Below are 23997 nucleotides of genomic sequence, written 5' to 3'. Positions count from 1 at the left end.
TTTTTTTTCTGCTCTCCATTGATCGATTTGTTTTGTGGTTGCAGGATAATGTGAAGAGATATAAAGAAATCAAATGATATTCAAAGACCTGAGAGTAAGAAATCTGTGGCCGTTATAAAACTGCAGGTTACTCAAGCAGCAGAGCTTGTTCTTTTGGTCCTCTAACCTTTCTTCTACTTTTTGTGGGGAGCCAAAACTCTGTCCCTTTACCGACTTTGCATCCAGGGGTACTGACTTGTGATTTTATTGACTGCCCTTGCTAATCCTTTTTAGGAGGTGTTGCTTAAAGTCTTAGTTTCAGCATAGCTCGTATAAGTCTCATACTCAGGCAGAGAGCAATGAGAGTTTGGATGGAGACATTAGTAATAATACTGACGGCAGTGACTCAGAATGCTGAGTAACAGATTTGTAACAGTTCTCAGACAAAAGCACCTTTTTGTAGCATATATGGGATGTTGTTTTCTTATCCTTGTCTTGACAAATATTCCTTTTTGAATCAGAGTTAAAATGCATTCAGAATCATCTGTACAAACTTGCAGCTGTGGCAGGTAAACTGCTTCTACAACATTACTTTTAGTTACTGCATCTAAATGGAAGCCTATAGTCTCTGATAAAATGTGTAGTGTATCTAAGTTACAGTATTACATATTGAGAATAATAATTAATCTAGATCTTGCTAAAACCTAATGAGACAAGAAAGCCACTGTTCATCTCCTGCCACTGATATGAGTAATTTGATCAAGTATAATTTGTTGACATGTTGTTCATGCTGTGATGACTGTGAACTACATTCCAAACTGTGATTAGCCATATTGTTTTATGGATATTTCTCAACTTATGTGCATTAAAATCATAACAATGACCTTTAATAATAATAATCCTATTTGTTAACCAGATAGGCCCACTGGGCACATAATCCCCTTTTCAGAGGTGACCCAGGAACAGTATCTGGTCAACTGAACTGCCCCGGGGTCAAACAGCAGGCAAATGAGGGCTGAGGGGAATCAAACCCTGTACCAGAGGAAATACAGTTTGCAGTCTTACCCACTGCAACAACTGCCAGGCATCTCCTTTAAAAAACTAATAGCAGTGACTCAGAATGAGGAGCACTGTCTTATTTTTCAGAATAGAAGATTCTCTGATGGATCTACTGTAAGACAACTTCACAAATGTGACATCTAAAGTTATAAACAGCAAACAAATAGAAAGTCGAGTCCAAACTAAGCCAGTATAAAATAATTTAATAGTACACGTTAGCACTTTTGGGTAAATATCCTTCATCAAACAACCTAGACCAACTTTAAAGCACCTTTTATTAAACAATTAAGATTTATATTTAACCCGCCTTTTTTTTCAGCCTTGAAAAAAAGGCGGGCTAAATATAAACGTTAATTGTTTAATAAGTTTTTAAAAATGTATATAAGGTGCTTTAAAGTTGGTGTATGTTGTCTGATGAAGGGTATTTAAGCGTAACGTCCATTAGTATAAGTCGATTTACAACGTGCATGCTGGCCAATCAGCGTGCACGTTTTGGAATATTAATGGGGAGTCATGGTATAATAAATTATTTTATACTGGCCTAGTTTGGACTTGACTTTCTATTTGTTTGCTGTTTTGTATTTTTGAGAAGAAGAGTCCTTAAGGGAAAGGAAGGAATTTTTGTTGTATAAAGTTATAAACAGCATGACAATTTCAAAAAGGCTCCACAAAACAACACAAGAGACTACAAAAATTAGCATTTTTGCAAGGAACACAGAGTGTCTTATCTGCCCACATGTAGGGACTCGTGCATCATACCTCTGCCCTGTAAATATATTATGTCTGAGATCACACAATCTCTAAAAATGGTTAAAAAATATCAAACTCCTCTTCTCCAAGTCCCATGACCTCATATCAAAGTTTAACACCCGCAACAAAGCACATTCAAATAGGCTAGTGTATTGGCAATATGCAAATGTGGTTTCACCTCTTTTGATATTTTAAGATATGCAGGCACAAAATGTGATTTACAGCAGTACTCCCTTTCAAATAGTAAATTCTAAACATTTAGTGGTAATGAATCTTTGTATAGGCTTAATTCAATTAATTAATAATGTATGCACCCTTAAATAGGTATAGCTTTATAAAGAATCTCAACTGATATAGGAAGCCTAAAGTTTTTAAATCTGAAAGCAGATATCATAACATTATACCTAAATGATAAATTGGTAAGGGGTATGTTTTATGATTTTCCATAACAGAACTGTGTTCTACTATACACAATAACTAGTTATGTTATGAACAAATGGGTATATTGTAAAATTAAAACATATATAACTTATTCTTCCCAGTAAATTGAAACAAAATATTGTTTTAACAAATCAAAGACCAGACAGATGGAAGAATGCATTTATATATAATGTACTTTTCCTGCATTTTTGTATGCAAACTATGTATTTTGATCAGAGAAGTTATATAACCTTAATCACATCACTATAAACCAAACAAATATAGTGAAATCCTTTGAGAAAAGCATGTTATTGTGTTATAAAGAATGTTTGAAACTAGTGACTGTATTGTAATTTCCTTTCTAAAGTGTCAGTGTATATAGATAGTGGCATAAAGACTTCCTTTATAGCGATAGCTCTTTCTGAATATAAAGAAATTAGAACACAACACATGTGACAGTTAATGGTCCGTAAATAAGGAGGCATGCTGGGTAGTATTTCATGTCTGCATTTTGACTGCTGACACATATAATTAAGACTGACAGAAAAAAAATATTATTTCTTTTTGCAATACTTGTGAAATATGAGCTGCAGTAAGTAGTATATGCCTGAATAAGTTTACATGGTCTCCGTGATATTATGTTACCATTAAGCGTAAAATTATATTCAGAGATCACTTCCTCCAGTATCACGAGATATGTGAAAGAAATATAAACAATATAAAAGGAAAAGCATTTTCCTCAGTGCAACCTAAGAGAACAAAGAAGTATTTTGTTTAATTTGCAGAGTATACAAGGATGGCTAATGGATTTAACTCACATGGCCCAATTTATAGAGCAGTATTTCTGTTACACTGCTTGCTTACATGGATAATAATACATTTTTAATTTAAATATTTTTGGGGAGGTGAGTCCCCCCCCCCCCCCCACAGAGTACATCCTACATCTAGCCTCTAAGCCTATCTTATGGTTTACCTTTTGAAGGTCACTTTTGGCATCTTTCTACAATCTATGCAAGCCTAGCCCTGCTTGGGGTGAGGACCTCATGGCTTCCATCACTTTGATAAGGAAGATGCCTTTCCTTCTTGGGCCTCCCCTGCCACTCATGCAATGGCAGCACAGTAGAAGAAGCATGTCACCTGTCCCATGCCTATCTAATGCACCTGCATAAGCTGAGGATTCAGTTTGTGGGGTCCTGCATGATTAGCCACCACAAGTCTCCACGGTGTTATCGGTGTGACAGAGACCCCCCCACCATGGACTTCTTTTCTTCCTTCCTCTTGACTGGCACAACTGGTGCTCTGGGTTCATTTCTAAACTCTGAACACCAGCAGGAGCCAACTGACAAAATGCATGCTTGTTTTGGCAAAACATTTATCAGATAAGTGCAGTACATGCTTTCCACTGATTCAGAATTACACTGCTGTGTACTCAACAAGACCTATGGTAGCATATTTTAAACAAACACACTGTGAGAGAAACAGCAGCTATGCTTTTGCTCAAAGTGTGTTTTTTTTCAAAATCAGAAATGATGGATATTAATTTACCAAATGTCATTCATCAAGTGATTATATTGCTATGTATTTTTATTGAAGCAGAGTTTAAGAAAGATTTTGTAGTCATGAAAGCACTTTCTGTAGCATATCATGTTTGGATATGGGGAGATAGGTCTGATGGGAGATGTTTGCTTATTTCTGGGTTCTGTGATACTGGCTAGAAGTTTATATATATTCTTTTAGGTTTCGTTAATATCTCTGAGTATATTTGCAGTTACAGTCTAAGTACTAATTCTGACCTATGTTACTGTACTTGAGCAAGTGTTTTACCTTTCATAACTGTCGCATGAACTTCAAGTTGACAAAGCCCCACAAATGTAAGCGATCAGGAGGAAAAGCCCACACTTTTTTAAGTGATTCAGTTTTTCTAGATATTTCATCTTTCAGTGAGCAGCATTGTTTGTGAGATCAATGCTTGGAAAGTTGTTTTTTGTCAACTGTTTTAAACTAACCCAGAAAAGAAACATAGTATTAGAGGTTGTTGTTGTTGTTGTTGTTGTTGTTGTGTCTTTCGGCTTTTCCCGGTTAAGGGTCGCCACAGCAAAACTCTGGTCCACTAATGATTGGCAGTAGATTTTTACGTGCCGAGTTGCCAACCCTGATGCACAACCTTCAACGAAGGTACACCCATTCACGCATGTCTCCACACAGAAGACGCTTTAGCTGAGAATCGAACAGGACGTCATACTGTGAGGCAACACCGCTACCACAGCACCACCACCGCAGTTAAACATAGTATTATTAGAGTTGCTCAATTAAATTAAAGGGGCAAGACAGGATCTATGAGTAGGTGTAATAGCAGTAATAAAGGACTGCTTCTGAGTGAAAAGGCTGCAGGTGCTAAGGTAAACAATTTGTTGAGCTGCATTTGGGGAGAAAAGATACAATGAAGTTATGCCACCACATTACAGATTGCTGGTGAAGCTGTAGCTGGTATACTATACCTAAATGTGCCTGCTGTGCAGGGAGAGAAAAGTGCAGTTAATAGAAGGAATATGAAGAAAGGCTCCCAGCCTGCCATGCTGGTGTATGGGATAACAGGCATGATCTATAGGGAAAGACTGACTTTGCAATGACTTGGACATGAAATATGATCTGGTCTACAATATGATAGAAGCATGCTGGGGATAGAAGAGGTCCTGTTCTAGAAAATGAGACAAGTTACAACATGTATTTAAGAAAATACTTGTTTACAATGAGGATGGTGAGCAACTTGAACAAGCTTCCCAGACTCTACTGTACACAGCAGGGCTACTGACCACATCAACAGCTACTCTTATGGAGGGCTGGGTAGATGGATGACAGAACAGAAGAAGAGAGTGGAGTAGCTGCAACGTGCTGACAGCAACAATCAGGTGTAAAAATCAGATATTTAGTCTTCATTTTCTAGCTCTTGTATTACGTACATATGTATTTAGGTATGCACGCATGTATGTATGTATTTGTATATAGTACTGAGTGCTCATGACTTGCTGTCCCACCTCAAGAAGAAGAGGGCATGGGTTTCCACCTCTTTTAGGACGTCTGTTAATGTAAAATAATTAGGTAGTATCTTGCAGTGATGTTTTTTCAGTAATTGTAGGAGAAGATGCAGGAAGGCTAAAGTGATACACTTTGTTATTCCCAGCTGCTTGCTGTTTTACTTAATTTTTGTACTACTTGTTCTGAATTGACTGCTTACACTATTTTACTCTGTTATTGACTTGCTGTGTATTTAGAGCCCACTATACTTACTATGCAATGCTTTTTGTATTTTTTATTACAACTGTTCCACATTGGAGCTTTTCTCCCTGGCCCTCCACTGAAAATGGGCTTCAGCTAGATCAGACATACCCAGTTAACAAATGTACAAATAAGAAGAAATAATAACATCTTGCAAGGTAACATTAGTCTGCACAGGTGGAGCCCTTCATTGCACATTACCTATTGGTGATGATTGCTAATCTCTACTGCTGCCTTCTTCAGGCCTTTAGGAACTACATCTGATCAAAACCAATGGTGATCAGCACTAGAAATACAGAAAGTGATGGGAGGGAAGGATGGGTGATTGGAGAGGCTTAGGTTAAAAAAAAGCAGGAAATGATGTAAAAAGGTAAAATACTAGGCATGATCCTGCCCCAATTATCCTAAATCATTCATGTTTAGAATCTGAAGAAAAATTGTACAAGCATCTCTGCCTCACTGCATGTCTAGGGCTTATATAACTCAGGAGTTTATATCTCAACAGTATAATCCAAAGCAAAACGCAAGCACTTTTAGTGACATTTGAACGGTAATACCATATAACTGCTTATTTCATCTTTCTAGCTTCTAAAGATTACTAATGTTTTTTTATTTTGCTTATATAGAACAATTCTGTTGACATCATAGCTTAAACTATTCTGTTTTGTGTATTACACACTGGTCCATTTGTTGGTCCCCACCCCAGTAAATGTGTGCACTCACAGCAAACATTGTTAGATCAGTCCCTGAGGACTCCCATAACACCACGTGAAAAAAGTTTTTAGTGTTGATGCCCCCTTTCTGAGAGGAAAAAATAAAAACAATGTTAATTGATAGTGAGCAGTATCCATCTTTCCATCACTGTACAATTTAAAATAAATTTCTAGTTTAGATTCATAAGAGGTTCATAGGCTAATGTCCCTGGGGCCTTTACAAGCCTAGCCATGTAAAAAAAACAGTGTACCCTAATTTGCCGTAGTTAGATGGTCATTGTTAGCAGAGAGATTCTATGATCAGCACCAACTACCCCTGTCCATGAGGGACATAGGTGCCACCCTCAGGGTGAGTTTATGGTCACCCACCAATTGTCAAGGTTGTGCTTAAATAGATCTTTGAGGAGCTCTGCTTCACATGAAGTGGGAGCTTATTCCAGAGGAGTGACAATCTCTGGGAGATATATCTGTCTCTCCTACATGTTTTGCTAATGTCGCAGGCTAGGTTGAGATCCCTGAAGCGAGTGACGTTTGTTCCATTTGATTTGCGGATGTGCAGCATTTCCATTAGGGGAGAGTAAGAGACTGCTCTGTAGGCCAGACACAGGTCACCTCTCAGCAGCCTGTATGGTACAGAGTACAGTCACAGGGCTTTCAACCTTTTCACTTAAGTCACGTTTTAGAGGCCCTGGATTCTCTTGGGAAGAAACCTCTGTGGTCTCTCCAGTTGCTGCAGGTGTCTGGTAAGACGCATACAGAAGGGAGCATTGTACTCTTATTAGTGGTCTGATAAGGGTCGAGTACAGCAGAGTTATAATTTCCTTAGTCTTGGATGCAATGCTGTTATTTATGAGATGCACAACTTTCCTTACCACTATGGACACATGGTGATGGAAGTTTAGATTACTGTCAACCTGTGTTCCCAAGTCTCATACCACTGGGTTTGAGCTTAGAGGGGTGCTATCTATATCATAATTAGTAGGAGCTACTTTGTTGCCAAAAAGAATAATAAGGCATTTTTGCTTTTAATTTTAGTCCATGACTTTGGCAGCAATCATTTGTCTGTGTCAGCTCCTTCTCTAATATGCTTACATCATTGCGGGACTCAGTAGTTGCACCATTTGCAGTCATCTGCAAACTTGGTAAGCCACAAGCCATCTACTTTTGCCTGGACCTCAGAGAAATAGATTCCAAACAGTAGCGGGCCCAGCACAGATCCTTGTGGTACCCCACTGGCAACTGGTCTACCGGTGGAGGTGGAGTCCCCAACTTTGACAATGTGCATTCTGTCAATGAGCAAGTTGGCTTCCCATTTAGCGATACATGGGTTAATCCCCAGCTGGGAGAGTTTGTCAATGATCCCCTGAGTGGGGTATTATGTAAAAAGCCTTGGTTCAATCAAGAGAGGTGGTATGTAATGCTTTGCCCTCATCCAGGGCTTTAGTGACTTTCTCAAATAAGTCCACAAGGTCTAATAAGCAAGCTCTACCCTTGACGAAACCAAAATGGGTTGAGTCAAGAGTTTGAAGGTTACCTGTGTCCTTTATGATAGGGTCCATGATGAGTCTTTCCATGGCCTTGCAGATAAGGCTGGTTAGGCTTACTGGTCGATAGTTTCCTGGGGAGGTTGATGGACACCCTTTGTGCAGGGAGATAACTGTTGCTGTTCTTCACTCTGCCAGAACAAAGCCAGTGCTCAGGCTTTGGTTAAAGACAGTGCAACGTGGTTCTGCTAGGTCTTCTTTTAGATTGTTTAGTAAGCAACCTGGGATGTTATCTGGTCCCAGAGAGGCCATGTTTTTGACCTTGGAGAGCACTTGTATGACCTGTTCTTTTGAGACACTCGGTGGAGGGAATGGTGTCAGGAATGCTGTGGGGCTGGTGATTATTGCTAAATCTGTCAGCTAGCAGGTTAGCAATTTCTTCAGGATCAATGTGAGTGGTACTATCCACTATAAGTTCAGCACACAGTTGGGCATTCCCTTTTAGGTTTCAGACATAAGCTAAAAAAATGCCTTATGGTTGTCTTTACCTAGGGATGTTAATCTAGTACCATAACTAGCCTTAGAGGTCTTTACAAGATATCTGATTTGCTTATTCAAACTGTGAGGGGGGGGGGGTATTCTTCCTCTGTTCAGTAAGTTCCCTCTTGTTCTTACAGTGGATATAAAAAGATTACACAGCCCTGTTAAAATGCCAGGTTTTTGTGATATAAATCATTTCAAAACTTTCCCCAACTTTAATGTGACCTATAACCTGTACATTTCAATTGAAAAACAAACAAATCTGTTAGGGAAAAAAATATAAAAAATAAAAAACATACAATAAGTTGGTTGCATAAGTCTGCACACTCTTAAACTAATACTTTGCTGAAGCATCTTTTGATTTAATTACAGCATTCAGTCTTCTTGGGTAGGAGTCTATCAGCATAGCACATCTTGACGTTGCAATATTTGCCCACTCTTCCCTGCAAAAGCACTCCAAATCTGACAGATTGCGAGGGCATCTCTTGTGCACAGCCCTCTTCAGGTCACCCCACAGATTTTCTATTGGATTTGGGTCTGGGGTCTAGCTGAGCCATTCCAAAACTTTAATTTTCTTCTGGTGAAGCCATTCTTTTGTTGATTTGGATGTATGCTTGGGGTTATTGCCGTGTTGAAAGGTGAAATTCATCTTCACCTTCAGCTTTCTAGCAGATGCCTGACTGGTATTTGGAACTGTTCATAATTCCCTCCACCTTGACTAAAGCCCTAGTTCCAGATGAAGAAAAGCAACCCCAAAGCATGATACTGCCACCACCATGCTTCACCGTGGGGATGGTGTTCTTTTGGTGATGTAAAATGTTGTTTTTGCACCAAACGCACCTTTTGGAATTGTGGCCAAAATGTTCAACCTTGGTCTCATCAGACCATAACACATTTTTCCACATGCATTTGGAAGAATTGATGTATTATTTTGTAAATTTTAGCTGGGCCTGAATGTTTTTCTGTGTAAGAAAAGGCTTCCATCTTGCAACTCTACCCCATAGGCCAGACATACGGAGAATACGGGAGATTTTTGTCACATGTAGTACACAACCAGTACTTGACAGAAATTCCTGCAGCTCCTTCCATGTTGCTGTAGGTCTCTTGGCAGCCTCCCTGATCAGTTTTTGTCTTGTCTTTTCATCAATTTTGGAGGGACGTCTAGTTCTTTGCAATGTCACTGTTGTCCCATATTTTCTTCACTTTTTGATGACTGTCTTCACTGTGTTCCATGGTATATCCAATGCTGTGGAAATGTTTTTTGTACCCTTCTCCTGACTGATACCTTTCAATAATGAGATCCCTTTGATGCTTTTAAGCTCTCTGTGAACCATGGCTTTTGCTATAGCAGGCAACTGAGTAAATGTCAGGAAAATCCTACTAGGACAGCTGAACTTTATTTGAAGTTAATCAGAGTCTCTTCAATTGATGGCAGGTGTGTACCCAAGAAGACTGAATGCTGTAATTAAATCAAAAGGTGCTTCAACAAAGTATTAGTTTAAGGGTGTGCACACTTATGCAACCAACTTATCATATGTTTTTTATTTTTTATATTTTCCCCTAACAGATTTGTTTGTTTTTCAATTGAATTGTACAGGTTATAGGTCATATTAAAGGTGGAAAAAGTTTTGAAATGATTTATTGTGGCCTCATTTTTTTATATCACAAAAACCTGGTATTTTAACAGGGGTGTGGACACTTTTTATATCCACTGAAGATATCATTTTCTTTCTTTTGTTATATAACATATTTATACTTACAGTCTACCAGGTGGCTTATTTTCACGGGAGGACCTGGTTTTAGTCCTGTCAGGTAGAGCTGAGTCAGTACATTGGTTTAAGTGGCTATAAAGGGCATTGGTGTGCTCTTCTGCATAGGAGTCATTGTTGGCTGTGTTAGCAGGGGCTTTGAAACTTTTTATACCATCGCTTAGTAGGCTATAGTTTGCTTTGGAGAAATTTTCATTTTTTTTTCTTTGCTCCTGTGGGGGTGTCAGGTCTGATCTTTACTTCAAATAAGACTGATTTATGGTCTCACCTTACCAGGGATTTGATTTAAAAAAACTCAATGTTTCATTTGTTCTTAATATATCAGTGCTTTGGTTCATAGGTTCATAGGTTCATAGGTTGGTACTAGGCTATCAGCCCTAGGGCCTATACAAGCCTAGCCATAACACAACAAACAATATTTGGCTATTTCTTATTTTTTTTTTCCTGACCCCTGTCTACCAGGGTGACTGTGATCCTGGGGTGAACTTTTTCCTTTCCTCTCCCCCATCCAGTTGTCAAGGTTCCTTTCCAAGGGGGAAAGAGGCACTCTATGACATGTATGGGCAATCTATTCCTAGAGTCTCTGGGAGTCTCTCCAGGAACTCCCCCTCTTATTTTGTTTGTTTTATTGTGATGACCAGGGTAGATCCCTGGAGGAGCTTTGGTATGTACTGAATATGATTCATGTTACTTGTTATTGTATAAATAATATAAATTATCCTTGATTTGACTGATTTCCCTAGTCTGCAATGCAAAAGGTGCATGGTAGCTTCTAAGAAGCTTCCAAGTTTGACTTATACTATTTGAAAACTTGTGAATAAAGAAGCAGACCAACTTGTTCGGATATAATATTTTTGAAATTTCCTTCTACAGATTGTCCTTACTCACAAGATTCATCATCATCATCATCATCACCATTGTCATTAATCCACTTTAATTATCAATGTTACAAAAAATGTAAATAAAAGATTAAAGGAACATTTGAATGATGTCATGGGAACTATGAAATGTGACTTACTACCCAGGGTATGACCTTAAAGTTCTTTGAGCTATACACAAATAATTTTAAGATCATACCCTGTTTAGTAAGTGAATTTCCTAGTTTTTACTGTATCATCAAAGTGTTAATATGTTATTGACGAAGATGATGATGATGTGCCATTCAATGGTATTACTACACTTAATGTAATCACTGCTAGATTTGGTGAATCTTCCAAGGCTAAGGTAATTTCTTTCACAGTATCACACACAGGTTTATGTGCAGGTTGCATCCATGCTCCTTCTATAATGTGTAATAATTAAGTACTAGGCTAGCTGTCATTCTGGGCCATTTTAAGCTTGGCTAACTTCCCGTGGTAGGAATCAAGCCCTGTATTTTTTGCTGGTAAGGTAAGCACATTAACTGTAATGCCAACACCCAACCTAATTTTTCTGTCTGAGTCCTCTAAGTTCTTATTTTATTAGCATTAGAAAGCAGTTAGTATGGAAACAGCAAGGTACATAGGCAACTTTTCCATGCTGTATTTTTTGAAAATAAGTAAATGTGGGGAGATAAAACAAAATGAAAGTAGCACAGCTGGTGAACAGGAAGGTTATGCTGGCATGAAAACAGACGATAGAGAGAAAACTAATACCATTAGGTAGTGATATTATGTAACAAAAAGAATAATCAATAATTTTAAGGAAGTATAATCTCTTTTTGCAAATGAACTAATTACTTAAAATATGTGCTGGTGTGAGTTGTGTGATACATGTCGATGATTTATACAATACAGTGCAAGATTTTTTAACAAGGTATGCTCTGCTGTTTATGCATGAAAGATTTACATAAAAGCATATAAAGTTATCTTTCGCATACCAAGATATTTTTCCTGCTTATGCCATACAACATTTTATTCACTTTTTAAACTTAAGTAAAGTTTTTATTCTTCTTTTTTTATTAATAGAAAATTAAGTTATTAATAATATACAGAAAGTTAAGCTTTACATCTAAATGATTACATAAAAGAAACAAACTATTTTGCATAACAGGAAGAACTATTATCTATGTAGTGAAGCACGTTACACTGAGTGACTTTTGGCTTAAAAATATTTATCTAAAGGCACTCTTGGCAAGAATGTATGACAAGGAAGCTAAGTACTTATTTTACAAGAAAACAATTTACACAGTGTCATTTTGGCATAAAAATGTATGCAATCACTGTGCATAATTAAATAATAACTAATTATGCTTTGATAAGTGGTGCAAAATGAATACATAGAGTGGCTTTGGGCATAAAACATGAATATACATTGAAATATTGGGCACAAAAACAATAATACTGTAACCTGCACACTGAAAGAAGTTAAATAGTAATGGTCATACAAGAGCTGGCAAGCATTGTGGGAAATGTGAGTCAGCTTATGTATTATTATGGAGAATAAGCATTCTAGTGCCAGTGTGGCAGTACAGAGGTATCAAACTGCTGAAACACTACATGAAAGTAAGGGATAGAGTTATTGATAAGTGAATATGCATAGTAGTAGAAAGTAAGATGAGAGATGAACAGATCATGTTCTGATCAGGACACAGCACCAACGCCATAATGTTTACAGCTAGAAAGATAGTGGAAAAGAAGTTAGAGATAAAGAAAGAGTCCAAATGGGCATTCCTAGACTTAAAGAATGCATATGGCAAGGTCTCAAAAAAGCTGATTTGGGTAGCCATGTGATGACATAAAGTCCCGTAATCATTAGTAGAATTAGTGTAGGCTTTGTACAAGGACCCAATAACACAACTATGACACACAGAGAGGTTTCCAATAGGTGTGGGGGTTCATCAGGGTTCAGCTTTGAGCCTACTGCTGTTCATATTAGTGATGGAGTACATTAACAAAGAGGTCAAAGGGGATAGATCAATACAGTTATTTTATGCAGATGATATGGCATTACAAGAATATTCAGAACAGAAACTTCAGCAAATGATGGGGGAATGGAATGCAAAACTGAAGGCACATGGGATGAAACTGAGTACAGACAAGACAGGTGCCATGGCAACAAATTGGGGAAATCAGAAGAAGCTAATAACTGAGATGGAATGGAAGTAGTGCAACAGATTAGCAGTTTCAAGTGTCTAGGAGGGGTGGTTGAGGAGAAAGAAAATCTGAATGTGGAGGTCAAAGCTAGAATGAATCAAAGTGCTGCAACCAACTAGTGCAGAGTGGCATGGTAGTATATAATAGGTGAATGCCAAAGACACTGAAATGTAAGGTGGACAAAACAGTAATGAGACCAGTACTGCTGTATGATACAGAAACCTGGGGATTGAAGGCAGAGCATTTGGAGAAGCTAGAGGTAATGGAGATGAAGTACCTCAGACTGGTGGTAGGATGCATACTGTGGGACAAATGAATGAATGCTGACAATTAGAGTGGAAACCAATTGCAGAGTAAGTCAAAGAGAACAGATGGCAGCGGCTCAGGCACAAGTGCAGGAAAGCAGAAGATTTGGTGAAGGCAATTTGTAAGAGACACAGGAAGAACGTAAGAGGGAATGAGGATGTCCAACAAAGAAATGGACCTGATACAATCAGACATAACTCTTGAAGAAGGTAAGAGAGTGACACTGAATTGGGAGAGGTAGCAACAGTTGATGCAACAGCCTGACCCCATGTAGAAAATGAAAAAAGGGAGTTGGTTGAGATGATGATGACGATTGAAAGAGTGGAACTTTTATGTGAAGAAAGTCTCTGTCCTGCTTAGTGTGATGAGTACCAAAACATATAGGTTATTGCATAGTTTATTAGTCCTAAATACACCTTATTCATAATATCAAACCATCTGAGGCCAAAGCCAATAATGATTGCCAAAAAGTTCAAATTCCATAAGAGTAGTCCGCTTACAAATGAGAGCACATTTCATTGTACTGAAGAATTTCACAAGCTAAAGAAGAAACACTAGTCTGGAAATGGTCTGCCTTGTGCATAAAGGGACACCATGTTATATGATGTGTATTCTTAGAAAAGATGACAGAATAATATTACATTTTAAACCATGATGTAGACACTGCAGTACCAGTGAAAATGGTTAGCAGGGTTACAAAATGATTTGAAAAAAAATAAGTGCATAGCTAGCAAGGAGTCATTGGGCTAACCTTTTGTTATGGCATTACATAAGCTCCGTGTTTTCTGGTTTAAAGAAAAGGACTGCCAGAAATATAAGAAAGTTTATACTGAATGTTGTGTCTTTCGGCTTTTCCCGGTTAGGGGTCGCCACAGCGGAACTCTGGTCCGCTAATGATTGGCATTCACGCATGTCTCCACAAAGAAGATGCTTTAGCTGAGAATCGAACAGGACAACGTCTTACTGTGAGGCAGCAATGTTACCACAGCACCACCACCGCAGTAAAACCTGGAAATTGAATTGTGGTATAATGTGTACCTGTAATAATCCCAGATTCACTGAAAAAATGCTGAGCCTGAAATGAATATGAAATGCAGATAGTGTTACAGTCTCAGGACTGTAGAAAAATGATGACGAAGCAGGTGAAGATATATACAATGTGACTGAAAAGGATTATCAAATGATATGGGTCACACATGCAGTAGCAGAGATAAAGTAATGAACTGGATGCAGAACAGCATTGTTCATAATTTCTGTTATTGTTAGTAAGAAAATTGTCCTAAAGATGTCACTGAAAGGAACAACAATGCAATTAAAAATTCATACAGGTAAGAAAAGTGTCCACTAAAGTGTAATCAACATACCAGTGATTTATGATGTCAGACCTCTGCAGGTTTTGGATTTGCTGAATATGTGAGGGCTAACATTATTTGGAAGATAGCAGATATAGAAAATTCAGTTAAACTGGATGTCCCAGCATCAACAGAGCCTGACCTTTCAAATCACAGTTTTGGGGTTTTCAAAAGTGGAGACACTAAATTTCTCAGAATCCAGGTCTCCTGTTCTCCCTTCCTGCTTAGCACAGTCCATTATAACCAATGCCTCAATCTTGTTTGGGGAGCTGTGTCTGTGGGATAAAAGTTCAGGGTCTTTGGCACAAAAAATGCAGAACAAAACACATTAACATAAAGGAAACATTAGCTCTAATAAATGGCCTCACCTCTTTCAACCACCTTTGGTCCCCAGGACCTCTACAAGTGTTTACAAAAAACACCACAGTGATGTGGTACGTAAACAAACAAGAGGGATCCAAGATCTCACCCTCCATGTAGACTTACCATAATAGCCTGGCAAAATTTTTGCTTCAGGACTTCATGCAAGAAGGCCTGGAAAATAGATGCATTGTCTTTTCCTTGGGCAGGGATGTTCCTATATATTTTTTCACCCTTTCCTCTATCATTCTGAAGATTCAAACAGACTCATCAAAAAATCTCTGTGGTGACTCCCTTCTGGCCCAAACTACAGCAGCTCTTTCTTCTTTTGGAAATAGCCAGAGGCAATTACCACATGCTTCCTTTTAGAATGGATTTCCAAATGGCTGTCTCATGCTGTTACATTTTTGTTGTACCTACCGCAACAAAACTATTCCACACAGAGCCTTGGCTTCATCTATTCTATGGCTTTTGAAAAGGGTTGGATTGTAGAAGTATTCCAGGACTAGCAATTTGGTCCTCTGTGCATACTTTTACAAAGTACTGTAAACTAGATTCCTCCTCCAGGACTAGGATAGGCTTTATGAGGACCATTCTCCAGAGGCTCCTAGATCCTAATCCTTTCTCCTCCTAGACATTTTAAGCTATTGTAGACTACCTACATAGCTGCAGCTACTGTAGCAGTGATTGTTATGTAGAACATAATACAATTGTATAAGTAAATTTACCATAAGAGTAGTTGCTTGAATGATCACTGCTGCACTAGCCACTCTCTCTCTCGCTCAATCTCCCTTAATTTTTGTATGTTTTTTTAACTCCGAATATGGACATTAGTGTTATTTTTCTAGCATTGGTCTTCTCAGGGCTTTAGCCTCCCTCTCTCTTTTGGCATGAAAGCTCTGAAGGGGTTGGCACACAAACTTGTCTTTTAGTCAGCTCAGCTCAAGCTGGTTTGGATGCCTGGAAGGTACATTGAAGCTGTGGGAGCTGGGCATCTGTTACATTCATGGCAGGACATAATCAATATAACTAAGGCTGCTGCAGCAGTGATCATTCAAACATCTACTATTATGGTAAGTTTACTTATACAACTGTGCTATACCCAATATAGTACACTTCAAAAAAACAATTCTAATGTACATAAAGTTAATGTTTTCTAAGATAGCTTCAGAGTACAATTGGTGCTGTATAATAGTATACACTGAGACTAATGCTTATGATATTTTGCCATTACAGGCTACATCCAGATCTGCAGGGGCCTAATGATTGCTGCTGTGTGTTTTGGATTTTTTGGATCCATATTTGCTTTGGTTGGAATGAAATGTACAAAAATTGGAGGTTCAGATCGGACCAAATCAAGAATCACGGGATTCTCTGGAATCATCTTCATTCTGGGTGGTAAGCATCTGCATTTTATCAGCTATACAGTTCCCTTACATTACAGTGATCAATTTAGCAAGTAACATGGTATGTCAACCCTATTTACTCTTCACTTCAGAATAAGAAGCATTACAGTACAATAATTTCAGTGAAAACTTTCTATAGTATATGCTGAGTTGGTTCTTAAGTATGTTCACTTGTCAATTAAGTGTAGAAAAGCTTCTACTCTCTTATAAAAAACAAGTTTCCTTACAGAACACTACTATGCTCTGATAGCTCTTTGCGTGAAGGCCTCTTAGATAAAACAAATTGTTTTTCATTGCAATACTGTAAGCATATCACAGTCAAATTAAAATAATTTATAGACATTTAGATCATTGTGCTGCATGAAAACTTGTATCATAAATCTGTCATTGTAAAATAATGAATGGAAACAATGTGAAGCAAACATTCCAACAGAATGTATAAAGCAGCTGTGAGTAAGGCATGTTGCATATCATATAATGTAAACTAATGAAGAGCATTTTAAAATTCACCTAACAAAAGTAATTGCTTTGATCCTGATCTTTTGCAGTTGCCAAGCCTTCTAGCATGCCCTTACTACCACAGAAGTATTTACTCTTACTATGAAATGATGCAGATTCAAAGAAAGCACAGTCACTTTAAAGTACTTTGCTCTTTGTCCAAGTAATCTCAAAGAGAGTGTAATTAAATCTAGGGTATAGGCATAACCTAAATTTGGAGGGTACAGAAGAAGCTTATTCCTTGTAGAACTGTGTACCCCCCCCCTTTTTTTTCTCGTTTTGTTCATTTGTGAAAGTTTCCCTAATCCGTTTAACCTGGCAGTCTTTCATAGTTACTTTCATCCTAACAGAGAATCATGCATTAGACTGTTGGGAAAAGCATATCCAAATAAAATAAGCTTGGATGCAATTAGGATGAAGGTTTGAAATACTGGAAAAGTTGATTTGCGGTAATCTAGGGTAGCCTTCATTTCACTGTATCAACAAGTATGAAAACAAACCTGCATTGAGGTTTGTCCCAGTTCCATACACCATTTCAGCAATCATGTTGTGATGCCACACTAGCTTCTCCCAACATAAAGTCTCAGGAGTATGAAAGGTAAGCTATGATCATTTAATAGGGAAGGTACCAGTACAGACGTAGTAGTGTGATATATGTGTTTGAGTGCCTTCTTAATAGGAAAGTTGTGCATTTCTGGAAAAAAATCTAATGCATGTGAATTTCAACATTACTAATGCTATAGAATAAGCCTTAACTACTGCAATAACAAAGTTTATTTTTTCCAAAGACATTTCATGTACTTGATTATACAACAGAAAAGATAATAGTATTGTCTGCTCCGCATACTGTACAAGTACAAAGAACTTTTGCTTCCCCACCACACAAGCAACATTTCCAAGGGTGATGTAAGGCCCAATAACCGGCAAACTTGTATACCAACATCTGGCAAATTAAGCACAGATATATAACTTGAAAAGCTTTCAATGATTCTGGACCATATTTAATAGTATTTATATTGAGGTTCCAAATCATGAACTATATGATGGCAATATTCCACAGTGGGGGTGATTTTGCAGTCAAAGTGTGAAATCACCACAGGGGAATGAACACACACACACACACACACACACACACACACACACACACACACACACACACACACACAAACACGAGACAGAGGTAAGACACGTTCCCTGCCACATTTTTATATTAGGTATACCAATACTACCAAATGATATGTACTGAGAAGAACACACACACACACACACACACACACACACACACACACACACACACACACACACACACACACAAGACAGAGGTAAGACACGTTCCCTGCCACATTTTTATAGTAGGTATACCAATACTACCAAATGATATGTACTGAGAAGAACACACACACACACACACACACACACACACACACACACACACACACACACACACACACGAGACAGAGGTAAGACACGTTCCCTGCCACATTTTTATAGTAGGTATACCAATACTACCAAATGATATGTACTGAGAAGAACACACACACACACACACACACACACACATGAGACAGAGGTAAGACACGTTCCCTGCCACATTTTTATAGTAGGTATACCAATACTACCAAATGATATGTACTGAGAAGAACACACACACACACGAGACAGAGGTAAGACACGTTCCCTGCCACATTTTTATAGTAGGTATACCAATACTACCAAATGATATGTACTGAGAAGAACACACATACACGAGACAGAGGTAAGACACGTCCCCTGCCACATTTTTATAGTAGTTATACTAATACTACCAAATGATATGTACTGAGAAGAACACACACACACACACACACACACACACACACACACACACACACACACACACACACACACACACACACACGAGACAGAGGTAAGACACGTCCCCTGCCACATTTTTATAGTAGGTATACCAATACTACCAAATGATATGTACTGAGAAGAACACACACACACACACACACACACACACACACACACACACACACACACACATACACATGAGACAGAGGTAAGACACGTCCCCTGCCACATTTTTATAGTAGGTATACCAATGCTACCAAATGATATGTACTGAGAAGAACACACACACATACACGAGACAGAGGTAAGACACGTTCCCTGCCACATTTTTATAGTAGGTATACCAATACTACCAAATGATATGTACTGAGAAGAACACACACACACACACACACACACACACACACACACACACACAAGACAGAGGTAAGACATGTTCCCTGCCACATTTTTATAGTAGGTATACCAATACTACCAAATGATATGTACTGAGAAGGACCACACACACACACACACACACACACACACACGAGACAGAGGTAAGACACGTTCCCTGCCACATTTTTATAGTAGGTATACCAATACTGCCAAATGATATGTACTGAGAAGAACACACACACACACACACACACACACACACGAGACGGAGGTAAGACACGTCCCCTGCCACATTTTTATAGTAGGTATACCAATACTACCAAATGATATGTACTGAGAAGAACACACACACACACACACACACACACACACACACACACACACACACACACACACACACACACGAGACAGAGGTAAGACACGTCCCCTGCCACATTTTTATAGTAGGTATACCAATACTACCAAATGATATGTACTGAGAAGAACACCACACACACACACACACACACACACACACACACACACACACACACACACAAGACAGAGGTAAGACACGTCCCCTGCCACATTTTTATAGTAGGTATACCAATACTACCAAATGATATGTACTGAGAAGAACACACACACACACGAGACAGAGGTAAGACACGTTCCCTGCCACATTTTTATAGTAGGTATACCAATACTACCAAATGATATGTACTGAGAAGAACACACACACACATGAGACAGAGGTAAGACACGTTCCCTGCCACATATTTATAGTAGGTATACCAATACTACCAAATGATATGTACTGAGAAGCACACACACACGCACATACACACACACACACACACACACACACACACACACACATGCACACGAGACAGAGGTAAGACACGTTCCCTGCCACATTTTTATAGTAGGTATACCAATACTACCAAATGATATGTACTGAGAAGAACACACACACACACACACACACACACACACACACGAGACAGAGGTAAGACACGTCCCCTGCCACATTTTTATAGTAGGTATACCAATACTACCAAAGGATATGTACTGAGAAGAAGAATCAAATGTTTAATGTTGTGTTTATATGGAGTTTTTGAAACAGCCGAATAGCTGAGTGAAAAAAAATGAGAACAGAATAAAAAAGTGAAATTCGGCTAATAATGAAAGCACTTAACTAGTATAGAGTTAGAATATAAAGCAATGAAGATCAAAACATGCCTTAGGAGGTTCTACATTTCTCATTTGCATGCATACCTCTCAATATTTCTTCACCAAGACATGTGATAACAATGTGTGATAACTAAACAAAGGTGTCACACTTGATAAAATCTAAGATTCAAAATGTAAAGCACAATAAAATAATCAAAACCATTGTGTTTCTGTAATGTTTATAAACTTCTGAACATTGTAAATTATAAACAATTTATATTTTAAAATATTATTGAGCATTTATAGATTCATAGATATTCCAGGGCCTTTGAGTCATTGTGATAACTTGCCTTCTTGTCAAACAACTGGGAATTTCCAAGTGGTGTACCTCATGTAACCATGTCATTTTGTATCAGCAAATAAGACCTGCGGTAACTGAAATTCTCATTCACACCACAGCTGCATAACCATTATTAAATAGTGGGTACTTCAGATACTCCCAAAGTCATAGGATCTTCAATTCCTTAGGGGGAAAAAACTGTTCTAATAGAAGACATGTGACAAAGTACGGGTCCCTATAAGCATCTCAAACGCTGACAATATCGAATTTGATATTGTCGCATCGAGAATGCCGAAAGTGCAGAATGTCGAACGGGAAAACGGAAATCTTAAGGGGAGGTTTCCATTTACCTCAATGTAGTACAGTCTCGGAGTTGGTATATTTAAGTAGTGGGGGGTGTGGGGGGTGCAGAGGGGCTTGCCCCCCTGCCTACACCAGTTAGTTCTTTTTTTGGTGTGTTATTTTTTTTTTTACCGGCTTTTGAAAATTGAATAGTTCGATCATGTCAGTTTGACATTTAGTGATTCGAAGTATTCAGTTTTCGAAATGCTGATATAAACAGAATAGTGTTATGAATCTAACCACTAAATAAAAAATCTTCGTGTGCATACTGTATATTCTTCCAGTAAACTCATAAATAGGTTTTATGAAGGAAACCAGCAATAAAGTTTTTAAATTATGGACTGCATATACAGACATGCAGGTTGTTTGTTCTGATGGTGACTTGTTTTGATGATGTCTAATCAGAGATGAGGACATATAAACTGTTAAAAAAAGTTATCTCTATATCAGAGATGGTAGCTGTATAATAATGCTGGTATATGTTCCTTGGCATGAAATGAAACAGCACTTATTAATATCTAGCTAAAAGTAGCATTGTTTTCTAGCTGTTTTGGTCTGCTTTGGTTACAAGAGTATTTATTTTGATAAACTTCCTTATAGGTTAACCTGAGTCTGTGAGTGTGGCTGTCACTCTCGGACATTTGTTCCTTTTAGGAGAGTTAAACTCCAATATTTGAAGATGTACATAGTTTTGTGTATTAGTATTAAGTTAATAGGTTTTAGGGGTGTTCTGAGGTGTGTGTTTTTTTTTTGTTGTTGTTGCTGTTGTTTGAAGTTTTTCACTAAAACAAAAAGTTTTGTAAGATGTGATACATGTTCAAATGATTTTAGAAATGCCCTGCAGTATACTTTGTCAGAAATATTGGGGAGCAAATGGCTGTAACTAGGGAGATGATTTCTGATGTGGGACACAGGATCTGAATTGTCTGGATATGTTAAGGCCTTATTAAATTTAATTCTTTTGGCTGCCAGAAATCAATAAGTAGAAAATGGAAATCAAAATCTAAACCAACTGAATTTGAAATGTTTTTTGTAAAAGTGAGAAAAGAATTGGAAGACGAATTTTTAGGAAAGGGTAGGAGCAAATTACATAGAAATAAATGGAATCGGTGAGAAAATATATGCAGAGTAATATTCAGCAGGAGGGCAGTTTAAGGGAAATTGAGTGATTTATGTAATATTGGACTAAATGACAGTTGTTATAAAGGAAATGTAATACATAATGTGTGTAAATGGAAACATGTTCATATATGTTGTATTCTTTTCTATTAATGCATGTATGCCTATGTCGTAAGTGATATTTTTAATAAAGGTGTTTAAAAAAGAAAGAAATGACTGTATAAAAGATCAACCATCAGTGTTTGCATGTAACACAAAAGCTGTAACTAGACAGTTAAAAAAAAAAGCTTTTACACTTAACAGGTGGGAACAATAACTTCCTAAACATAATGGCACTTTCTATATTATCTTTAAATGTGAATGGTCTCACAGGTATATACAAACAATATACATAAAAAAGAAAGAGTAGTAAACTATATAAAAATGCAGAGTGCAAATAGCTTTGCTATAGGAGACATAGTTGGAAAGAACTGAATTTAATAAAGGATTTCAGGATGGTTATTCAGTGGAATATCTGGGACAGAGAAAAATGAAAATGCTTACATTAATTGTAAGAGAAGCTGCAATAGTGATAGAAGAGGGGGGAAAGATAATGATAGGTTTGTAGTACTAAGGGGCTATTGGCAAGGGAGAAGGATTACACTAGCATCTAGTTATATTCCATCTAAAACTGCTATAATGGGGCTTAAGAAAATTCTTGGAGAAATAATCAGCATTCAGCATGGAATATTACTTATGGTGGGAGATTGGAATTTGATTTGCAGCAGTGAGGATGTATCTGAGGGCCTATAAGAGAAAATGTAACAAAAGAGGGTAGATTTGTAAAGAAATTTATGAACATGTTTGGCACAGAAGATGTGAATGCAGAGTGAATTTACATATTATTCCCCAAGGTATAAAAAACTGGGCTAGGATATACAGAAATTATATTTCACAGGAACATAAGCATTTAGTTGAAAGTTTTGATATGCATCCAATAACTATTTCAGATCATGTTCCAATAATAACTAATATAAAATGCAGGGTAATGAAATAAAAATGAGATATTGGTGCTTTTCCACCTACCTGTTAAAAAGAGATGAATTTAAGGAATGAGTAGTGGAAAATATTCAGGAATTCTTAGGGAAAATAGAAATTTCTTCTGAAAATATAGCTATAGGGTGGGATAAAATTAAATTGGTGTTTAAAACAGAGTGGAAATAAAAGAAAGAAAGATATGGTAAAGAAGTAACAAGACTCATTTAAAGGCTAAAGTACTGCAGAATAGGGAGAAACTGATAGAAGAAGAAGAGGAGGAATTGTAGAATGCTAAACGGGAAGTAAGGAATTACCTTGATAATATGCATGAATTTAGAAAGACTGCTCAATACTGTTTTTGATAATAACTCCAGAGCACAAAACATTTAGCACAATGAGATCCTGTAAAAGTACTAGAAATATTTTGGAAATTTTATGAAAACTGTATAAATCAGAGAAATGTCGAAATCAAGTGAAGGTACAAATGAAAGTGTTTATGGAAAAATTAAATATGCCAAGGTTAGAGGTAGATGAAGCTCAATTACTAACAGGATAGGTGGAGATGAGATAAAAATGGTGATGTATTACCAAGCTACAGAAAAGTCCCCAGGAATAGATGATATCCCTATGGTAGTTTGGAAGCTAGGATGGAAGAAACTGTTAAAGATCTGGAAGGTTTTGTTTAATGGTATTTTAAAAGGAGGAGAAGCACCAACATCCTGGAAGAAAGTGGTGGTGACTGTAATACCTAAAGATTGTAAAGACCCATCAGATCCAGCTTCATATAGGCTCATTTCAATTCTAAATCACGATTATAAAATATGTAT

General features: G+C 37.6%; 1 protein-coding gene across 2 annotated transcripts in view; it reads left to right on the top strand.

Moving 5' to 3' along the window:
- Positions 1-23997, top strand: part of CLDN10 (claudin 10) — a 257484-nt gene that overhangs the window by 167961 nt on the left and 65526 nt on the right. For both annotated transcript variants that reach the window (XM_044072994.1, XM_044072993.1), the window contains exon 2: positions 16319-16480. In XM_044072994.1, coding sequence (XP_043928929.1) covers positions 16319-16480 — 162 coding nt within the window. The remainder of the gene's footprint in view (positions 1-16318; positions 16481-23997) is intronic.

This window comes from Protopterus annectens, chromosome 5.part1 (genome assembly GCF_019279795.1).
Source record: "Protopterus annectens isolate FY-2018-M chromosome 5.part1, PAN1.0, whole genome shotgun sequence".
In the NCBI taxonomy this organism is placed as follows: Eukaryota; Metazoa; Chordata; order Ceratodontiformes; family Protopteridae; genus Protopterus; species Protopterus annectens.
This window is presented reverse-complemented; position numbering and strand designations above follow the sequence as displayed.